Below are 21,694 nucleotides of genomic sequence, written 5' to 3'. Positions count from 1 at the left end.
TGACCACCTGGGGATCATTAACGTGCGCCGAAATCTCGTACACACGCGCGTTTTTGCTTTTCTCCTCCATCAAAAAAGCGGCCGCCGCGGCCGGGAATCGAACCCGCGTCCTCGTGCTCAGCAGGGAAACGCCTCAGCCCCTGAGCGACCACGGCAAGGACGAAGCTGGGCGTGCACCCTGGAAGTGCACTAAAGAAACTGACCAATAGCAGAAATTGTCTGTCCGCGATCCGTAAACGCGGAAGGAAGAGGAGATTATAAGCTCAGGGAAGATATAACAATCCTTGTAGCATAATTGATGGCTTCCTGCTGTTTGTGAAAAAGGGATATATTACGTAATACCATGACTGCGCGAGTTTATGAACCCCGTAAGTCTCCCGTAGGCCCAACTTTAAATTAAAGTTTAAGAAACGCTGTGTTTGTCGCTCCGGTATCTGGTGATCGTTGGCCTTACGGGCACCGATGTTGCATTGAATCAACTCCAACACACCCCGCCAAACACTGTTCAGCGCAGCAAGAGAAACGACGCCGCCGAGCGTTCAGCCAAGCTTCCTCTTCCGGTCACGGCCCTCGCCACTTTTGGAACAAAATGTTTTGCACTCCCACCAAGCCTCATTTCCGCCGTTTTCACGGGATGATTCACCCGTGATATAATTTCCACTGTTGCGTATCCAACTTTAAGAGGGACTCAGCCTGATCAAATCCCTTTAGGACTTGGTAATTCTCGACCCACGGGCTGAAAAAGCATCGTATACTAATACGAATGCTTTTACAAATCCACGGAAATGTTCCGAACAACCTAGTTTACTTCTTTTTTAAAATAGCGCAGATCTTTAGTGGAATAAACTATAACAAGTAACGCACTTTAGTTCTTCTAGTTCTCATTAGATGGCGCTAGCGGTCTACCACGCGAGGGTTTTCTTTTTTTTTATTTTAGTACAGAAGTTACATATTTCTAAAATAAGCAAACAAAAAGTCCGTTGTGCACATTTCTGCGTACTCGTACTGGTCAAGAAGTATCAAGTCCTATAGGAATATCAACAGGCGAGTCCCCCGTAATGCAACAATGGTCGAGGGCACCGCCCCCCCCCCCCCTCCCCTCGCCACTGTTTGGTTTCAGGGAATAAAAACAAGTATAAAATCCTGTTAATTTTGTTCCGTACGGGTGGATTGGAATTCATTCAATGCAAGCTCCATCTTTTCGCCTAGAAAAACAGGGGTAAACCCATTGGCGACAGGGCCTGGTAAAATGCGCTATCCTAGCGACAGATGCATTGTAAACACGTGAAAGCAGCCACAGCTAGAGAAAAACCAGGGAACAAAACATAAATCACCAAATTGAAGCTACGAGATGCGTGCTACACTTTAGGCGTCCTGTCACAAGAAGTCGGTCTCCTTTTTCGGGAATCACAAAGTCGAGGATGAAACAGTAAGTCACCTCTATATGTATTTTTCTTTTTTTTTTTTTTTTAGAGCGGAAGTATTCGAGTGGAACAAGTGCCATTCGCCCGTGCTCCATTTCTGGCTTAGTCGAAAATAAATGAATATAGTGCGACAAACATACGTGAATTGGCACCCTCGATAGAATCGTACCATATTATATAGCCCCCGAAACGCGCCACTTTTCCAGATGCGGCGGATCCGTTTGAAAGCATCTAATAGTCGCTCCGAGGGAGCAAAGCACGCGAAGGCGCGCTTGAGAATTATTTTGGTCATTCATATTTAACAAGATTATAGTAAGTAGGAGCTCCTGCGTCCTGCACACCTCTACCTGGACTAAATAAAAACGACCAAACAACTGCGTCCGCACAACACGAACACTTGACTTCCGCAGGGGTATATGCGAAACATACAACGACACGAATCACACGGGAACGCCAAGAAGACAAGCTGCAAGGGTGCTGAAAAAAAGAAAAAGAATGTAGGCAGAGAGAAAGCAGGGGGATAGCTGACGGCGCAGAGGAGGGCCGGGGATGCGCCGGAAGTGGCATCTAAGGTTTCGCCAGGAGCCGGAAATTTGAAAGCGAGACCTGGCCGCTGCCACCGTCAGCGCAGCTTCCGGTCCTGCTGTCGCGACAGGCCTCGGCGACGCTTTATCCAGTTACGTGTACGCCGCACGGCACGGGGGAGGATTATAGAAAAGCGTGTGGACACTGGCAGAAACGCAGACGCCAGCGTGAACCGCCAAACCCCTTCCGTAATATTTTATTATTTTTTTTTTGTGGGAAGAAATGCCTCCAGCGGCACCCAACTCAGCTTAGCATGTGTGTTCATGCTTGCGTGCTTGCCGGAATCGACATTTATACCACGAAGAGAAAAAAATAGAACCATTACTTACAGGGAAGACTGCTGCAGAAGGTTATGTTGTTGGGCAGGTTGGTACCCGGATATGGAACACGTTACATCGCGAAGGTTGACGGATACCTCGAAGGCACACGGGATAAGGGCTGTCCCAACCGCCGTCTAGGTCTTCGTCAACCTCTGCACTGTATTGTGCTGCATCACGTTAGTGCTACAACTACCAGCGACATCTAGCAGACGATTATACAACCCGTCGTCATCAACACGGTTTGTACATTGATCGAGCTGATTTATTTGCACACAGGCAGTCTTGCTTTGTGCTTTCACATTATGATAGAATTTACAATACCGCTGCGGTGGATTGCATTTACTGTATCGCTTTGATCTATCTAAGCATCCCAGTAGCACAGGGCGTAGGTACAACACTTTCGAGAATTTCGAGAACAGGAAGAGGCTTTCGTTTAGTAGACTTTGAAATTTCGGAGTCTCAGAGAATTAGATCCGATTGCACACGCCAGAAGATGGCGCGAAAAAAAAGATATTGTACATAAGTTTCGCTCAAGTAGTTTCATAGAACTTGCGAGGTGTCTTTGGCTTCACTCAAACGACACCGCAATCGCTGCGCCTACTCAGCGACTTTCTAGAGAGAAGGTCCATGGCCCGTCCCTTCGGGGTCCCTTCCGTGCGCAGTGTGGCCATGCTGTCCGCAATGCATCGATGGAGGAGGAGGAAGGGGACGAGAAGGAGAGGAGGAAGAGAATTTATTAAAGCAAAAGGAAAGGGGAATAGAATGGTGGTGAAGCGTCCCTAGTCCGGGGTGCCTCTTGACCAGGCCGACTCCATGGGCCAATACCGTATCAACATCGTGTGGGTAGTGACACATCGCGCTTAAATGCCTTCATGAGAGATGGTCGCACAAAATAAAGGTTGCGCCGATGGTTCTCCGGCCCATTTACGGACTTACAGCCATCCCGAGAAACTTTGAAACGGCTTGGTGATCTATCGACGCCAATTTCAAATCTCAAACGCGATTAAAACAACGGGGTTGGTTAGCCCTGGCCGCCCTCCAGACCTGCAGCGCTATGTGCATTGACCATTTCATTATATTGCCTGGAATATACTCTAGGCACTATAGTTTTGTAGCGACGTCATCATCGTCATCATCATCATCAACAACAGCATCACAATCATCATCAGCACTATCAGCAAGCTGGCACCTGGAGCAGATTCGGCACACCTCGGGAACGGCACCCTCGTTCTACGCGCCTCGTCCTGTCCATTGTAGCCGTCGCCCCACATCCCGCAATGCGTCCGCGGCCGCACTCCCAGCCTCGCACACCAGAGGTTGCCCCACATCCCGGACGCTACCTCGCCGACGACCAGGACCGTGCCGTTTAGTCAACCCCTGCCACTTGGCCACTGACTGCCCACGGACTCTTCCTGACTACGGACAAATTGTACATAGCTGTCCATATTACTCATGGCAATCAGCACAGCCCTCTCCGCAGTTGCATGCCGCTATGTACTTTCGGCATTTCTATACCCCACCTACTGTCGCGCTTCTTTCCCGCGCCGGCTAAAAGCTGCTTCGGTTTCTTTTTATCGCGCCGCGCGCTAGTGGGGGAAGCCCTGTAGCGACGCCATCATCATCATCATCATCATCTTCACCAGCGTCACACTCATCATCAGCACTATCAGCCAGCTGACACCTGGAACAAATTCGGCACACCTCGGGAACGGCACCCTCGTTCTACGCGCCCCATCCTGTCCATGGCACAGCCAACGCAACCGCAATAAACGTGGGCTCGGCCTCACTGCCTCGTCGGCCGCCTACAGTTTCATCGTAAACTTCTGGATTTCATACACGAAGCTAGTTTATTCGTTTGTGTACGTGGAAGACACGTCGCCGAAACCCCTGCTTTCTACGACAAAAAAATCGACGTTTTCAACACCACTCAACTATACCTGGTAACAGGATCAACAAACAGACTTAAAATAGCCACTTTTTGCAGTCTCGATAAGCAAATTACTGTGGCCAGCATGGCGTACTGCGCTAACATCAGGGTTCCCTGTTTCTGAGATTGTTGTGGCGTTATAACGTTTGACGTTAGTCTCTTCCTTGATTTCTTTTAGTTGATAAAGACCCTCCTTTAATTCAACGAAACGGATAATGAAATATGGAACTGCGAAATAGCCGACCTTTTAAATTCGCCACATAAATGTTACGCGACATGTTTTTTTTTTTTTCAATCGTTCGTACAGCTCTCAAATGTCACTTACAAGCTCTATAGGAAGCTTATGTGAGCTATATATAACAAGCGCATAAATTTTGTGCACCAGAATAAGCCTCATCACTAACTCAGTAACGACAATTTGCCGCCAAAGACAGAAAAAAGCAAAACAAACCCAATTAAATCAGATGCGCAGGTTTATTTATACGTTTTTCGTTCCTAACTAGGCGCGCGGCAAACATACTAATTGTCGAATTTTTTTCCCAATTGTTCACCCACCCTGATCATGGCATTGCCATGCTCGTCCAACAAATGCACAGACCATAATCGCAAGTAGACGCGGCTAACGACGACAGCTGTCCACATAAAAGCCACACAATCACTTGATAATGGGTCTTCAAAGCCGACCTTCCGCGTACTACAGGTTCCTAAACTTCTCCCTGCAAGAGCATATAAAGCTCTTTGTGGATCTCCCGCAGGGTTAGCTTTTCTTTATCGGTTCACCTGTGCAGAAGTGCCCTAAAATAGCGTGGCGTGACCTTTACCACCGGAGCGGTGGCTTCTACATTGCCGCAAGCGGATTTCAGTCTGTGGCGTGGGCACGCCGATGCCTCTGCGGCGTGGATGCCACAACCCCGGCCGCTCGAAGGCTGCGCCACAACTGTGGGCGACCTTTTAAAGCTCCACAGGCACGATTTTCTTTCGTGTAGCCTCCACGCCCGTTAGCGGAAGCTGGGAAGTGAACAGGAGCGTGTGTTTCGCTATAGGGCATCCTAGTCGGCAGAACACAGCTTTCTCAATTCTTTTTTTTTTAATACTCGACATATCGCTTGTCAACAAACTTCTAAATGCCATATTTAATGTGCATCAACCACGCCCATGTCAAACACACAAGCTCCAGGTGTGCAGCAATGATCAAAGTTTTTTTCTGTATTTTCTGCAGAAGTGAATGCTAGGACACCTGGTATGCGCACGACACGCCGGGGATTCCTTAGATTCCTGCACGCATGCGCTTCGCGCATGTTATCGGCATTTTTTATGGCAGCGCGTGGCGTCTTTAGGAGGATGGCGGCTGTTGAAGTGAGGCGAAAAGCAAAAACGCCCACGTGTGCGAGATTTCGGCGCATGTTAAAGATCCCCAGGTGGTCAAAATTAATCCGGAGCCCTCCACTACAGCGCGCCTCATCGCCCGCGTTGCGTCGGCGCGTTAAAACCTTCAATCCCTCAATCATTTTTATAACCCAAGCTATAGGAGGCACGAGCTGCACTTCCAGCCAAAGCCAAATTTTGAAACCATGTTATTGCAAAAGCCTTCTATTAGTTATTGTGATATGCTTTATATACTGACATTATTCTCGTTAGCTTTTGCAAGACTTTCGCCTTTCTTTGGAATTGTCTAATTTCACAAATCCTACATAAGTCTGCCAGTAACGCTTCAAACAATGAAACGAAGGTGTGGAACAAGCACTAAGGCCTTGGCCGAACCCCACTAGTGATTGCCGTACTGCATGGGCTGTCACGCGCCCCCGACGTACACAGCGGATAGCGAGAGGCCGCCGGCCACAATGTCCTAGTCAGATGGCGCTCTTATACGGCGTCAAAGGAGAGAGAGGATGCCGCTCGTCTACGTCAGCGGGTTCCAGATGCTGCACGAGTCAGCCGCACCTGTCGCTCCGGCTCAGCAGCGCTTCCACGGCGGCCAGCGCTTTCACGGCGGCGCCTCTTGCACGACCGGCCGGCCTCGCTGCATTCTATGCTCCACATAGCGGTCGCTTTAGAAGCGACGGGCAGCCAGTCTTGAAGGCGCGAACGTATTGAGCGAGACGGAGGAGGGTTAGAGAAGGGAGGAAAAGCAGGCATGTGGTCTTTTACGAATACTGCGGGGAAAGTGCTGCTGCTCGGCGTGGACTAGTGAAATGTGCCCAAAACGGCGCCGCCATGGGTCCAACGACGCGAGGCTCGCAAACGATTTTTGATGGGTCTGCAATAACGCTTTTCCGTGTGTGTTGCGTCTAAAAACAAGTATATCTCAAGCGTGAGCAGATGGCGCGCAATGCGCTCAGAAAAAACAATGTCGGTCCAACTGTTTAACCAAACTAGGGTTCAGGGGTTCAGCGTTCTCAGTTTACACCGAAAAAAAAAAGGAATAAAGGCTGTCGATTTTTTTTGTCCAGAAACACGAAATATTAGTATCCGCAACGATCAGAACGAAGTAGCGGCTTTATCCTATAAGGCTGAGTCTAGCGTACACGCACTGAATGAGAATATAAATATCATAATCAGAGAAATAGAGATAGTTATAGGAGGAAGGGAACCTAGTGGACAGGCTCGTAAAATCTGCAATAATCTAATGACTTTCCCGAAAACCCAGATAATATAAACGTGACAAGCGCGGAGCGGCGAAAAGACTACGCAAATATGTTTAAATCGACTACCATGAACAAAGGCACTAACATTAACACCTGTCTTTCACTTCGAGTTGTTGATCAATTCGCTCTCACGCTACAAACGACTAGTCTCCTGGTTAGCTCAGTTGGTAGAGCGATTGCTCCGGTTAAGCGGTGGTCCCGGGTTCGAATCCTGGATTACGACGGATTTTTCTTCAACTGCGAAGTTTCTGAGGAAGCTGCTAGATTTCCTTCGTAGCCGTTCGGCTGAATTGAGGTGGATGTCAGACTTTCCTTCGCAAAGCCACTATTACTCATGTTTGGAACATATGACATATATTGAGGAAACATTCAGAAAAGGAACAAGCTTTGGACCAACGACGACGAAGCTTGCTATTCTCAGAACCAGAATATCCGCACTTAAAGGGGAATGGCGTCATTACTGACAGCATGAACGAGAAAGTTAAAGTGGAAAAAAGGTTTAACGCAGATTTACACGCCTGCAACGCCATATAATAACGGAGAAATCCTGACAGTGATGACAAGGTAGGGGATATTTCACCTATAGATAAGTGCAGACCAGGTGAAAAACACGGTGCTTAAAATGATAAGAAAACGCACAGCACAGAGTAACAGGGAATTTTTATTCACTGACACAATTTTATTCTTGGGTTTTCTAAAATTGTCACCTGAATTCCCTATGACTGTAGAGGCACCAGGAGCCCGGAAAAAAACCAAGCCACCAATTTTAGGCTTATATGGTCGTATAAAAAAATAACAGGCCTATGAATACAACAAACTTCACGCTCCAATCGAAACTTTGCCCCGAAGAATTCACACTTATGCCAATTTTAAGTCCAACGTTTATCCACTTATGCCTAACAACTTATCAACTTATGCCTAACAACTTATGTTTTAACACTTATGCCAATTTTCAGTCCAACGTTTATCAAATACGTTAATAATAAGGAAGACAACCGATAGAAGGCGAATCCTCAGTTACTTCACCGCAATTTGCTTGCGACATCAAAAGGCTAATCTTCACAATTGGATTACGCCAACAAAAAGAAACCATAAATTAGAATAACCGCATTGGCTTTCATTGAAACCCGAAGTGGTTTAAATTCCAAAAAGAAATTTTTCGGGACACTTAAGTCTGCTTCCGTGCATTGAAGGTGAATGCCTGCCAATGATTGTTGATAACTTTTTTACTGCTACATAGTATTTGCGTCTATTTCTTCGGTTTCCTTTTTTCGTCTTTTGGCGCGAATAACTTCGACCAGCCTATTTTGTGCTACACCGTGTTTGCGTCTCTTCATTAGGTTTTGATTTCATCATATTTTGGCGGGAAAAACTTCTTCGTTCACACTTGTGGCGCAAACCACAGCGTCTCTGGAAAGAGAGCTGTGCGAGGGTGGATGCACCTGTTATATTCACGCGCCGGCAGTTTCACTTGTCACGCGGCATGCACTGCTGTAACTTTTGTTCCATCGTTTGCCACGTGCAGAGACAGCGCAGTAGGAGCTTCTACTGTGAAGCGCACTAGACGTTTTAACAGCGGATCTGTTGTAGCTGGCCGTAATGTGCGGCGCGCAACGCGTCAAAAATAAAAAAAAAAATGCCGAGCGCTCGTGGGCGTGTGCCTCGCGGCGACCGCCGAGCGCCCCCGGCTCGGGCACTGGCTTACACACACACACACACACACACACACACAAAAAAGGAAACTCGCGAAAATTCCGAGGAGCGCCTCGCGTTGCCTAACAACCCACAAGCCACAGCTGGCGCAACAACTGCTCCACGGAGCATCGACGCGACTCCAGGAACGCCGCGCAAGGGACGTGCACGTACGTGCCGCCGCTGCGCCCCACCTGGCGTCAAGCGCTAGCGCGCAAGTAATGCTTGGCGTGAGGGACACGACGATATCGATGCGTGTGACGATTACTACTACTAGCACAGCAAAGCGACGACGGAACACGTAAATAAACAATTTCCAAACTAATTCAAAGCGTGGTGGTGTGTCCTTCAATGCTCACAAAGAAAGAAATCCTGCAACTTCGCTGTGGTTCAAGCCTTGCACGGCTTAGTGCAGTTTTGCCATTTCTTTTCATATGTACGCGTTACAGCGGATACCATTTCCTTGACCTGACAACGACGGCTTTTCGCAGAATGGGGCACTCAAGGCCCCATTCTGGGAATGGAGGCCTTAGTATCCTCATTAGGTTTTTAGAGGCTCCGGGAGCGCGAGCTGGAAATTATACCCCGTAAATTTTAATCGGCAATTTTGGCACATCGTTACCGTGTTTACGTTACCGTTTACAATGTTACCGGAAGCCGGAGTTTCCGTTTACCGCTGAAAACGGTAGCACACGTTTCAGCACACAGTTTGTGGTTGACGTATTCCGGCTTACAGGCCGCCGTGGTGCAGGCCACGAAATCTGACGAATTAGTCTCAAAACAAATGACGTAAAACTTCGTTGTTCAGAATTCTTTGTTTTGGGTTTAAAGTAACTTGAACCTTTAAATTTTCAGATTAAGCGTTAACAATAAATTATTTGTTTTGGGAATGTTGTAGATATCTCCTGTAAGCTGTCAAAAATAAAACATGATGCCGGTGGCTCATCTGTTGAGGAAATTGCGAATCTAATAGGGTTGACTAAAAATCAAGCGTACGCTACATAGTACGGCATGAAATAAGTATAACTTATTGTAATAATTCTGCAAGAACCAACATCATTGTCATTAGAACGATTTTGGAGGCGTTAGAACGCTTTGCGAACTCAGTAATTGCCTGCAGTACATGAGGCGGGCAAGGCTTAGCGCAAGTAGGGGTGGCCATTTTGCTCGTTCATATAAGAAAAATCTCCGTTTGTCGTACTCCTGAGCATTATTTAAGAAGAACAACGTAATAAACAACATCAACTAAGGTTGCTTTTGTCGGCTGTAAAAAGCGTCAAGCGACGAGCGCAGTGCATTGCTGCAATCAAGACGCGTGAGCCCACTTCGCCAGCGCAGGGAGTTCGTTGGGGACGGTAAAACATGTGCAGGTAAGGTACCGTTCCCGGTAACTCTCGTGCATGCGCAGTCGGCTTCTGCAATCACAGTATACGCTAACGCAAATACAGTAGCGGTATGCTAAATCTCCTTAATGCCCCATGACTTCCCACCCAATAGCCGCAACGCACAGCCTGTAGAGGGTGCTTCACTGCAGACTGATATACTATGAAAGAAAGCCAACCGCACGGAGAAAAATATGACAGCTGAAACTAGTTGTTGTTGCTGTTCGTAAAAACCGAACTACAATTGCTTTTACCGCCAAGGGTGATCGTCGAAGAACCCTAAGTAATGTCAAATCAGAGTAAGTTCGTAAAGAACTTTCTAGAAGGGCTTCAGAATGGTTGGGATGTAAACACCAGCTACAGTACGACATACACCGAAAACATACCCGGTAGTCTGTTTCATGATAGGACCAACTACAACCAGGTAAGTTTACAATGGCCGCAATCGTGATCGTCCTTCTCAAAATGCAAACGAACCACATAATCATTCCACAAGATAATACCATTAGGAGCTCTCAAGTTCAATCTCCCCTCGCCTCCTGCGAACGCCTCTCATCTTTTTTCTTGTTTCTTCTAATTTTCTAGCCAACATGCTCCCCCTGTACGCAACACGAACACAAAAAGTAAAACGCCCACAACTGTTTTGTTCCCTTGTGTAAAGGGGAAGACCCTGTAAAGGTACGCGGCCGACTTTTTTTAAGAGGAGGCAGCCGAACTAAAGTTGCCGGACGTAGGTACGTGCCAGTACCACGCTCTCTACTGAGAACTTAAACACACAGTGAAAGAGAAAAAAGTGTCTGGGAGAGAGAAAAAAAACACCCGTCAATGTTACGCTAATAGAGCTTAACAGAAAGACTGAAAGGGCGTCGACAGGAACTCGTGGCATCCGGAGCAGGCCGTGCTGTTTGCTGACCACCTTCCGCTTCCCAAAGTTTGTTCCCAGTACACGGGGAGCTCTGCGCTACCAAAGTATAAGCGAAAAAAGGAGCCTTCCAATGTTTCGCGCTAGCTGCAGAACAGGAGTTCTTGTGTTTACGATGTTTCGCGCCAGAGGCAGTTCTCACATGGACGCACGCCACCGAGGCTGCCCCGCGGATAGAGCGCGTGTAGCCACAGGAAAACGAAGTTGGATAGTTTAACTTTCAAAAGAGTTTTTCGCCTGCGTCTTCATGCCTCCACATCGCAAGTAAGTTCGAAGGCTTTCCAAAACGCACAGCAGGAGTAGCGATGATTTTGAAACTGGCTTGAGTTATTGGCGGACTTGTACAATATATATATATATATATATATATATATATATATATATATATATATATATATATATATATATATATATATATATATATATATATATTGTAGTGCGAAAGACGAGCAAGTGGCGCGCAGTCACCATGCGAACACTAACGAACAACTGATTTGCTACGCGGCCACAACAGTCAGCATTGTCCTTGTGATTGGCGTATGCCCGCTCCAGGGGATTGACCACCTGGTTTGTACAGACGACGACGAGGCAACAAGGTCAGCCACCGCAGAGGCATCGTCATCGGCATGAAGCTCGTGAAGTGCTCGAGACATTCTGCCGGCTGGGCCACCGATCCGTTTGCCACTTCTGAGTGCCCCTCCTTCCTTCCGCTGTCAAGGCAATAAACCCGCCTTACATATATATATATATATATATATATATATATATATATATATATATATATATATATATATATATATATATATATATATATATATATATATATATATATATATATTTATTTATATATATAACAGAGACGTCCCGTACGTCTCTGTTCTACAAAATGCATTACGAGGGTTCTGGCTTCAGCAGTCTGAAATGCCTTTGGCTATCCCCGACTTCCGACCACGTCTTACGTGCGGCCGCTGGGAAAAGACGTTCTACGTCTTCCCGCGGTGGTCGAGGGGCGGCGCTAGTTGACCGGGCTCTGAGCAGTCGTAAATACAAAACCCCGCGGTATAGTCGAGAGAGGAGTCGCCGCGGAACTAGCTCAATGGTAGAGCACCGCACGCGTTATGCGGAGGTTGTGGGTTCGATTCCCGCTTCCGGAAAAAACGGCGCATTTTTTCTCGACTTCAATTTTCAATTATTTATTCCTGCATAAAAAAAAGGCAATCATGCCTCATTCGGCACTATAAAACACTGTTAAACGCCAAACAGCACTGGCAATAAGGACTGCAACTTTGATATATATATATATATATATATATATATATATATATATATATATATACGTCATCGTCATCATCATCATGATCCCCACATTCCTTTGGCGGGGAGACGTTTGGCCTCCAGCGTGACTCGAGCTCCACGGTATCCCCGCCACAGGAACATCAGTTTTAGAGTGCGCTAAATCACACTTTTGAGTCGATCCGCAGATAATCGCTTAACACAACTACGTCGCAACATGGGAATTTGGCCGGAGTTGCGGGAACGTTATTCAGCTCTCGCGGTCGACTTCATTCACGGAGTGCGAAAATTCAGCGAGTTTGTTTCGGCGCATGCTTTCGTCAAATCTCGAGGAATTTCGCAAGCAACTGGCCAAATTCTTCCTTTGAAAGCTTTATTATCTGCCAGTAATCGTAAGTGAAATGGCAATCTAGAACTTGGGGATACATGCTTACGCACGTTGATAAATTCTTCTTCACGTCTTTTGTGAGACCACAGTAAGCATGCACATTTGACGAAGCGGACTGAGTTTTAATTTAAAAATTGTAAGGAAAAAATCTTCTGCCAGCAAAGTAGAGAATAGCGGAAAATATATGAATGCTCCTAAAAAACAATGACGGTGATGGCTGCGAAAATTCTGCCTGAATGCGGTTAAATCCTCCATGAATTTCCAAAGCCGCGTGCAAACATCTTTTTGAGTGAAATTTCTTATAGTGTGTCGAAAGGAGCACCCCATTCAATTTTTCATCTTTACTTGAGGATATTCAAGCGCTCTGACGTCGTGTGCTGTACCACAAAATCTCAATTTTTGTCGGCCCGTCGGTGGTTTCAGTCATACACCAAGAAGGTGAAGCGAACAAGAAATTCTTAAGAGTGCAAGCAAGCAACGTACGGGAATATTTCTTGTGCTTCACAAGCCTGTTTTTATCAATAAACACGAACACCAAAGCTCAACCCAAGCGTTAAAGTGTTGCACAAAAAAAGTAACAAAAAACCCCGCTGCCTACCACATGAGGCCACCAGAGCCAAAGAGCGGTGGGGCGCCACAACCGAAGCAGAAGGGAAGAGGCAGCCCGAATGGGGAAAGCGGCCTGTCAATGGTCGGGGAGCATGAATAAAAATCCGAATTTGAATATCAATTTGAATAAGCGCCTTCCGCCCTCCACCGGCGCCGCTCTACAAGGGTCGCGCGCTTCAGTTAGTCATCAGGGTACACGCTAATATGAAATTTAAAAATGTTTTCCCCCTTCAAAAAAGAATATTCAGCGAGTGCACAAAAGGGAACGCCGGGAGGAGAAAGATGGGAGGATGGGCCAAGCAAGCAGCACAAATCGGATGAGGGCGGCGAACGCCGGTCGCTTTGTCTCCGTCAGGGATGCGCGGTCTGCGCCTTCTCAAAAGCAGAGGTGTCGGCAGCCCCCAACGCCTTCGAAAGCGCGGCGCCAATCCATTCACTGCGCCACGGGTCTCGTTTACGGCCTTACTTAATCGTCGCGCGCGCGGTGAAAGCGATGTGACGCCACATTCGGAGCAGCACTCCTCTCACGTCGAGGCACAACGGCATGGACGCCGCCGAGATTCGTCGTTGCCAGCACGCGCCGCGTATCGGTACAACGCCGGAGAAGAATAGAACACGCCGTTCGGCTTCGAGACGCGCCCCTCTTTGCGTATACGTGCCCTGCGGATGTGGGGCAAACAGCGGAAGGACATAACGGGAAACTGGAACAGGACGAGGCGCGAAAGGAATCCGAAAGGAAGAAGGCACGATCACCTCATCTCATCTCACGTTCTGCTTCTGTCCTTGGGCTGTTCGTTCCACATTCGAAATGCATCAACCGGACGAGCACATCAACATCGTCGAGTACCTAAGCGTTGATGCGCATTCACTGCGAAGAATCGATGCGACCAGCACCGTTTGAGAGATTGCTGGTACTCAAGCGCGTGTCAGTGCATTCTGAAAAGTACATATTGCGAAAGACTCCAACACGTTAGCGGGAACCTTGGGTCTCAAGGTCTTGTCCGCTCCACTGCATCTGTCGGTTCTCGCTGAGAAACTTCCAGAGGGTTCTTGAATGCCCGGGCGTGGTTTAGCTCGAAAGCCCCGTCGACAACCTCCCTCTTCTCCCAACCCATAGTCTCCCTCTTTGGGTCGATGCAGCCTGAGCTTGAAAAGCGATGCAGCACAAGAAACAAGCAACACGAGAAGGAAGATACACATACATCGCGCTGTGTATGCGTATCTTCCTTTCTTGCCCCGTGTTATCTGTGCTGTGGTGTTGCACAATGTTCCGCCTAGTCCATAGCCGCATCGGGGTTTAATGCCCTCCCCTGCACGGGCAGAGTCAGCCGTCGAAACGAATCACACGGGGGCGCCTTTTACATAACGATGTTTTATGCTTCGAAATTCACACTGGGATTTTGTAAGGCTCGCGCTATCGCCACTTCGATTTTATGATAAATCTACCTAAACTCATTGTCAGTAAGCTACGTTGAGTAACTTTATGAATGGTGCAACCAGAACCAGAAACGACACGCTTTTAACAGTTGATTGTGAGAAGTCGACGAACAGTTACGGCTAGGAGTGCGAGCATGATTGGTTGTTATCGCCGGCGGCAACATGGCGCATGCGCTTTTTAATGGAGCTAAACGTTTCAAAGTCACCGAAAACTTCCGCCACGTGTGTATGTAAGTGAAGGGAGCAGTTTGGGCCGGGCTGCGGAAGATAGCAGCCAGTTGGGTGAGAGGGTCATATAACGTGATTCGCGTTCTAGTTGTCGGATCGCAGTAGCAGGTCCTTCTCTATCATCGCAGCAACTATCTGTATTCACATCAGGCGGGGGCACTCCAGGCTTTATGACGGGCTCGGGGCGTCTTCGTATACGGAGAATGTAATGGGTCCAGGGACTTAATTTCAGTGCTCTAAGTTGAGGTGTTCCAGCAGCTGTTCGCTGTCCTTGATTTAGTGGAAAGTTACGTAATTCTTGAATTTTTTTTTCACAGCCATAACATTAACCTTTTCGTATGTTACGGCGTCTATAGTTACAAACCGGATAATGGAAAGCTCCCCTCAACTCGTAACGGTAAGCTCGCGCTGCGTAACCCTCCGTAACTTATGTAAAGACTGACTCTCACCGGCGCGCCTCATCGCCTGCGTTGCGTCGGCGCGTTAAACCCTACAATCAATCAATCAATCAATCACTGACTCTCACTAGAGAGCCGCGAAGGCGCACTAAAGGGTATGCATAGATTTACCTTGGAATATCCTTGCCAGCGGATGGTAAGGCGGTGACAACACGTGAAAAGGGTTGTGGGACGTGTAAAGGATTGTGTCCCACTGTCTGCGTTAGTTGCCCATTATCTTCACCGTAGTCTAGAACATACCCGCTAATGCTCTGACGCACACCTGTTTTAGGACAAAGACAAACCTTACTGTTTAATGCCAGTTGAAACGACCGCAATTTCACTTGAAACGATCATCAATTAACACCGCGGAGTTTTACAGCGTGGGATCACAATGAAATTGCAAAAGCTAAGGTAAGATAGGTAGGAGAAACCGTGCATAACCAGAATAAAACGTGTGATTGAAAACTAAAAAAAAATAAAGCCGTTCCACTCAATGTGAAATCTGTCGGAAGTGCAGAGCAGCGAGTCGTCATAATGGGTTGCAGCGCCGTTATCCGCTCACTGCTGCATTTTAAATTTCCCGCCTTCGCAGTGCTCGCGAGCGCCCTGCCTGAAACTGAGCGAGCGGGAGTTCTGTTCTCTTTGTGCTTGCTTTAATTTCGTATGCTTGAGCTGTTCTGCGTCATTTTGAATGCGCAATTATTTTATTGCGCGGCTGGAGCCTTTCTGCGTCATTTCCAGTGCGCCAGTTTTTTGTTGCGCGGCTAAAGCCTTTCTGCGGCATTTCGAACACGCCCTTTTTTTTCTTGCGGGGCCGCTTTTTTTCGCTCACTATCGTAAAAACTAAACAACGAGCGTTCCTAACTAAACGAACTCGAGGGGCTGCCGGTTATTTACACAAATTTTGCCTGAAATGTACCTCCAGTTCCCTTTGCGCTAAGTAACGGGGAGATGTATGAAAAGCGCCAGCGGTTCACGAGGTTCGAACGGTTATGACTATTTAAACCGCGTGGTTTTCGAAGCCTCAGCGTGACTCCCTGACGCTGGTACAAAATGCTCTATTTGGGTCCGTTACCTCGCTGCATGTGCCTCCTGATTCCGGCAATCGCATCGATCGTTAGCGAGCTACGATGACAAGGCGAGCCCATAAAGTGCTCTGTACTTAAAACCCGGCAGAAGTTGTCCGCGACCAAAGTCTTGCTCATCAAGTCACAGGAGGAACGCCCACTGAGAGAACGGCTTATGCGCCAACCAGGAATAAACCAGGAATGACATTTGATTTAAGATGTTTGGAAAATTCTGGTAAAGTAATCAGGCAGAATGCCAGCGAAGTCACTCACCCTGCCGAACTGTTGGAAGTAGTTTTTGACGTCTTCGAGCGTTGTAGGCGCAGACAGGCCACCGACGAACACTTTCTTTGTCCGGGTAACCATCTGTAGTAAAGACAAAATGACGTGCTAATGGTTAGTTCAAGTTTTTTTTAAACAATCAACAAGGGCAGAGTTTCACACAAGTTAATAAATACGTTATCGCGATCACAGACACACAAGCGATCTATCGAGTGTTAGCCCAAAACATATTTGAAAATATAAATCCACGTGTCATGTTTGAGATACGTAGGAGTTTGTTACCTCATTGGACGTCATTACTGCAAACATCATCTCGGGATTTTTCAATACTACTGTTTAGTAGTTAGTCCTACGCGTTTTGGCGAGCGTCAGGACCGATTTATACATGCTTGCTAGTTGATGCCAGGCTTTCTCTGCATTCAGAGGCGTAAAATCCGACAAACACGTCACACCGCTTGCACGACAACAGTATTGTGTGCCTGCGTCTCGTTTTGTTTTGGTTTATTTTTTATCAAATGTCCGAAAGTGGAGAAAACATAGCACAATATTTAGGGGAGTTCGTGAACACGCCGCGGTGGCTCAGTGGATAAGGCGTTGTGCTGCCGAGCCGGGCGTCGCGGGTTCGATTCCCGGCCGCGGCTGCCGCTTTTCTGATGGAGGCGAAAAGCAAAAACGCCCGCGTGTACGAGATTTCGTCCCACGTAAAAGATCCCCAGGTGGTCAAAATTAATCCGGAGCCCTCCACTACGGTGCGCCTCATCACCTGCGTAGTGTCAGCGCGTTAAACCCTTCAATCAGTCAATTATGGGAGTTCGTGACGTTACAGGGGCGAAAGGAAGAGAGAGAGGGTGTCCTGTGTACTATAGCCGCCACCTTCAAAAATTGGGCGTAGAGTCACGGACAAATGAAACGCGAACACGAAAATATGAACCAGAACACACAAATAGCGCGATTTCCTGCCGTGCAAGTGAAATTCTGGCGTGTATTTATAAGAGTAACAAGGATTGGAAATGTGTCTTTCCGAAAATACCACTAGGGAGCCATTACTTTGTCTCCGCTATCCATATTCTTTAATTTTGCGTGTTCTGGTTCATATTTTAATGTTCTCGTTTCATTTGTACATGCCTGTACCTGCACACGAGTGCGATTATTACTGACCAATTCACAGCTCGCTAAAACGTTTGCTAACTGGCGCGGAAGAATTATACCAGCACACTAAAAATTAAAAAAAAATCCTATTAAACGTTTTTTTTTTCCTGCCAAGGTTCTAGTAGGGGAAATAAACCCTATCCTAAATGCGAGCGAGTCCCACTGACAAGAAATGGCACTACAATGTCGTGCTCAACGAAATAACAACGCTTCGCGTTATAACGAGTAAGATGGTTGAGTGGGTAAGCGAGGCTTACATATATCCTTGCCTAACGAGTAACGACACACGCCATGAGGCATGGCGCTGGTAACATGACATTCACGACCCAAAGTCCGGGATTAGCTGTTTACCACTTCTTCCCGCGCACACCGCCTAACGAGGGCAATCTTGATGTCCTGAAGCCGCACATCGAAGAGCCGCTACTCAAAGATGGGAACGGTACGGAAATATGCGTAGGAACATCACGAAGCTGTTATCGTGACGCGGCCACATACAAGGTATGCTCGTAAATCCTTCGCTGGAGCAAAACATATTTCACATTGTGCGATCAGGAATTGCTTGGCTATATTTTAGTTGAAGGAAGTAAAGCCGCATGCACGCACGTGCCAACGTCGATGGAGTGGAAAGAAGTGCTAGTACAACCTAGCTAAAACATACGAAAGGTGGAGCCAAGAACGGTAGCACTTCGAGAAGCTGACGTTGTGTTGAGAGGGCCACAAAAAAATGGTTAAAAGATTTTTTGTATAGTCAGAACGTAATGCGGTTATATTGACCTTCTTCCTGTAGGCGCGGCCGTCAGTACAGGTACAGCTTACACGGTCCAGCCGGCAGCACCGAATCATGCGACTGTACCGTCCCGCTCATAACGCATTCGATGCGCGCGCGTTCGATCATAACGAACAAAAATGAAGGCAGGCCGCTGAAAAGAGCCTCCACGCAATCAAGCCAGACTCGGCTGAAAGAAGCAATTAGTTTCCGCGGAAACGCTTGCGGGCAAAGCACACGTGCGGTGAAAGCGGCTCTTCCTTTCGCGTCCCCGTCATCGCCTAATGCGAGTTCCGCGGGCACATCGTAAAACCGAGCTCGATCTCGGGGGCGGAAAGCCGGGAAACGAGCGAAATGTCCGGGAATGGAATTATCGCGGCAGCCATGGGCGCCCGTGTTCGAGCAGTGAATTCGATACGAGCGCAGAGCGCCCAGCCTTAGAGAGAGGCATGATTAAACGAACACGACAACCAAGTCAATGAGAAGCCGAATAATACGAGCGTAATTTTGAGTGCTGGGACGCAAAATTTAGAACCCGGCGGGAGCCTCGACGATAGGTGGGCTTTCCGTGGACGAGATAGCGGGGTGTCCGTCGTTCCTAGTTCCATCGAGCGGGTCTTCTCGTTAGGACGACACCAGAGCTCGCAGTCATCGGGGCGTCTGCGAACAGCGGAAAAATTGACCGACAGGACAGGCGCAAAAATAGCTGCGGTCCGTTCAATTGCTGCGGACGTTTTGACTCCCCCATTGCGAGCGAATGGACGATAGAAGTGCACCAAGCGAGGAAGAACGGACCCGGGAACGCCAAAGTAAAGCAACCCAGTTGCCGTCTTCAGAGAAAAATACCAGGCACTCCAAGCTCTTGGTTTGACGAGGCATGCCCAAGGTTTCTCCGTTTGGACGGGAGAAATAATAACATTGCCACAGTGTATTTCTTTCTGTGTGTTCTTGGCAGTGGTGCAACACAAATTGTGCTTGTCAATGAGTACATTTTTAAACTCGCTCCACTGGTAATTTCATTCAATCCACTTACTCAAGTGTGCACCGATTTATAAAAATCACTTCGATATTTTATTTCTCACGATGGAGAAGAAGAATCTTTCAATATTTCCGTTCGACGCGCATTCTGGCCAAGCTTATTTCCGCACGCTTTTGAAAAATCAACAGTGTTGTTGCTTGTGTCGCTGATTTGAAAGTACCATGAATCCACATACAACTTCGCTCAAATCTACTGATTGCCCCGTAGGAGTAACATCCAAGCGAGGTTTGACACAAAAGTCTACCAAACGTTATATATTGCTGAAAAGAGAAGAAATGGTGGCGACTAACTACGTTACCGCACACTTAATGTGTGACGCGATGCGTGGAATTTGTGCGATGGGCTGATGCCGACCAATTCGAGGAATTATTCAAATAGCTTTGTGCAACTGCAGCTCGACCTGGTTGTGCTTACACTAAAGAAGAATAACGTTAATTTGTGGCGAAAGGCATATAAGAAGCAACTATAGATGACGAAGTCGGGAAAATAAGCGTTAATCGAAGGCTAACGCTACGACCGGCTTCAAGAGCTGCAGTGATACAGAGCCATCTTTAGAGTGGCTCATGCGGCAGCGTGATAGCTTTTGAAGTCAGAATAATCACTCACACACAAATCGCGTCCGTGCTTTCCTCGCGCGGCTCTGACACTTTACGTGAGCTGAAGTCCTCGAAATTGTCATTTTCATCTTCCGAAGAAAGAACAAGGTCTATGATGCCGCTGTTACACAGCATATGGTTGTTACACGCTGCAACACACTCGTACAGTGCGCAACACCCTTGTCAATAACACTGAGTTCAACTTCAACTAGTTACCTCTCAAAACTGCGGACTCAAAGTTTTCACGAAAAACGTTGACGTCAAAATATCTGATTAAGACCAGAATTACACAATAGTTTTCTTCTAATTCTTTACGGCCGAGGCAAGATAGGGCTATATGTACGAAACCTGTGTTATAGAGAAGTCTGTTGCCTTCTGTACGCTATAATGTGTTTGATCAAGAAATCTGAACTTCGGATTTCTTCACTACGGCGCCAAGTCACTGAACTAACTGCCCGTATTTGTTGGTTGCAAGCGCAACGAAGTGACAGGGCTTTTGTCGCACGATTTAATAGAGCAGTGAGCGGGTAATTTCAAATACAGCCCATTTAAACATTAAGAACTGCAAGGCCACAAACGTTTCCCGACGAACAAGATGGCAGCTAGGTATAAACTTCCAAATCTTAAAGCAAGGTTGCGTGTATTTTTTTGTTTTTTTTGTGGCCCCTTTAAGAAGTTGCACGTTTCCTTTGTCATATATAATGGACTTTACTTCCTGAGACAGACCTTTAATGTATGGTTACAACACTAACAAACAAAAGAGTAGTTGTGCACGTGATCATTTTCAAGCCATTGGGTAGGCAGCGAAAAATACGGCCTGCATTTTTAAAGCACAGCTTTCTACCCCCACAAGCCAACGGTTTCGTCGTGTGCGCCACAAGAAACTTATAATCAGGCTAAACAAAACTACAGGCTCCGCCAGGGATCGAGCCTGGGCCTGAAAAGAAGCGGAGCGAGAGCCCGTTGTCTTAGCGAATAAGCTACACCCACACGTGGAGACGGGGGAGACAGACGCTGGTTTTGATTCAGCGGTTGGGGAGGGGGAGGGCGCTTTTTGCCGCGAATCCAAGGTAACGGGGGCAGAATCTCTCGTTTCACCCTTTGTAGAGCCACGTGTGGGAATTCGGGGGACGTCGCATGGGCAATTGTTGTGGGTGTCGTTTACAGCTCCGCTTTTCAACCACCTTCACAGCGTGGATTGGAGCCAATTTTATTGCTTGAGCACAACTTCAGCGACACCTTAAAGCTCCCCCGTCAGAAATGCAATTGCATTTGCCGAGACCAACAAGGCAGTTAGTTCGATCGCTACGGGGAGAAGTTGGCTTTGCATACAACCACATAGTAATGGCTAGATTTCTAACGCTTTTAATGTCTAACGCGAAATGAACGAGCTCAGCTAAAAAGTATGTGCAAGCGGAGCGTAGAGGGCAAAAAATACCGTAAACACTCCTTACAACGAAGTCTTCGGGATAGACCATTATCTTCGTTATTACCAATACTTCG

At 47.3% G+C, this 21,694-nt stretch overlaps 1 protein-coding gene across 9 annotated transcripts in view; it reads right to left on the bottom strand.

Moving 5' to 3' along the window:
• The window catches only part of Rbp6 (RNA-binding protein 6), a 586,247-nt gene that overhangs the window by 246,167 nt on the left and 318,386 nt on the right, over window positions 1-21,694 (bottom strand). For all 9 annotated transcript variants that reach the window (XM_077677081.1, XM_077677080.1, XM_077677082.1 and 6 more), the window contains one exon: window positions 16,633-16,725. In XM_077677081.1, the coding sequence (XP_077533207.1) occupies window positions 16,633-16,725 (93 nt within the window). The remainder of the gene's footprint in view (window positions 1-16,632; window positions 16,726-21,694) is intronic.

The sequence above is a fragment of the Haemaphysalis longicornis genome, unplaced genomic scaffold (genome assembly GCF_048455015.1).
Source record: "Haemaphysalis longicornis isolate Haplotype H1 unplaced genomic scaffold, Haemaphysalis longicornis Haplotype H1 scaffold_7, whole genome shotgun sequence".
Classification (NCBI taxonomy): Eukaryota; Metazoa; Arthropoda; class Arachnida; order Ixodida; family Ixodidae; genus Haemaphysalis; species Haemaphysalis longicornis.
Note: the sequence above shows the minus strand (reverse complement) of the source record. Positions and strands in the feature narration are given on the sequence as shown.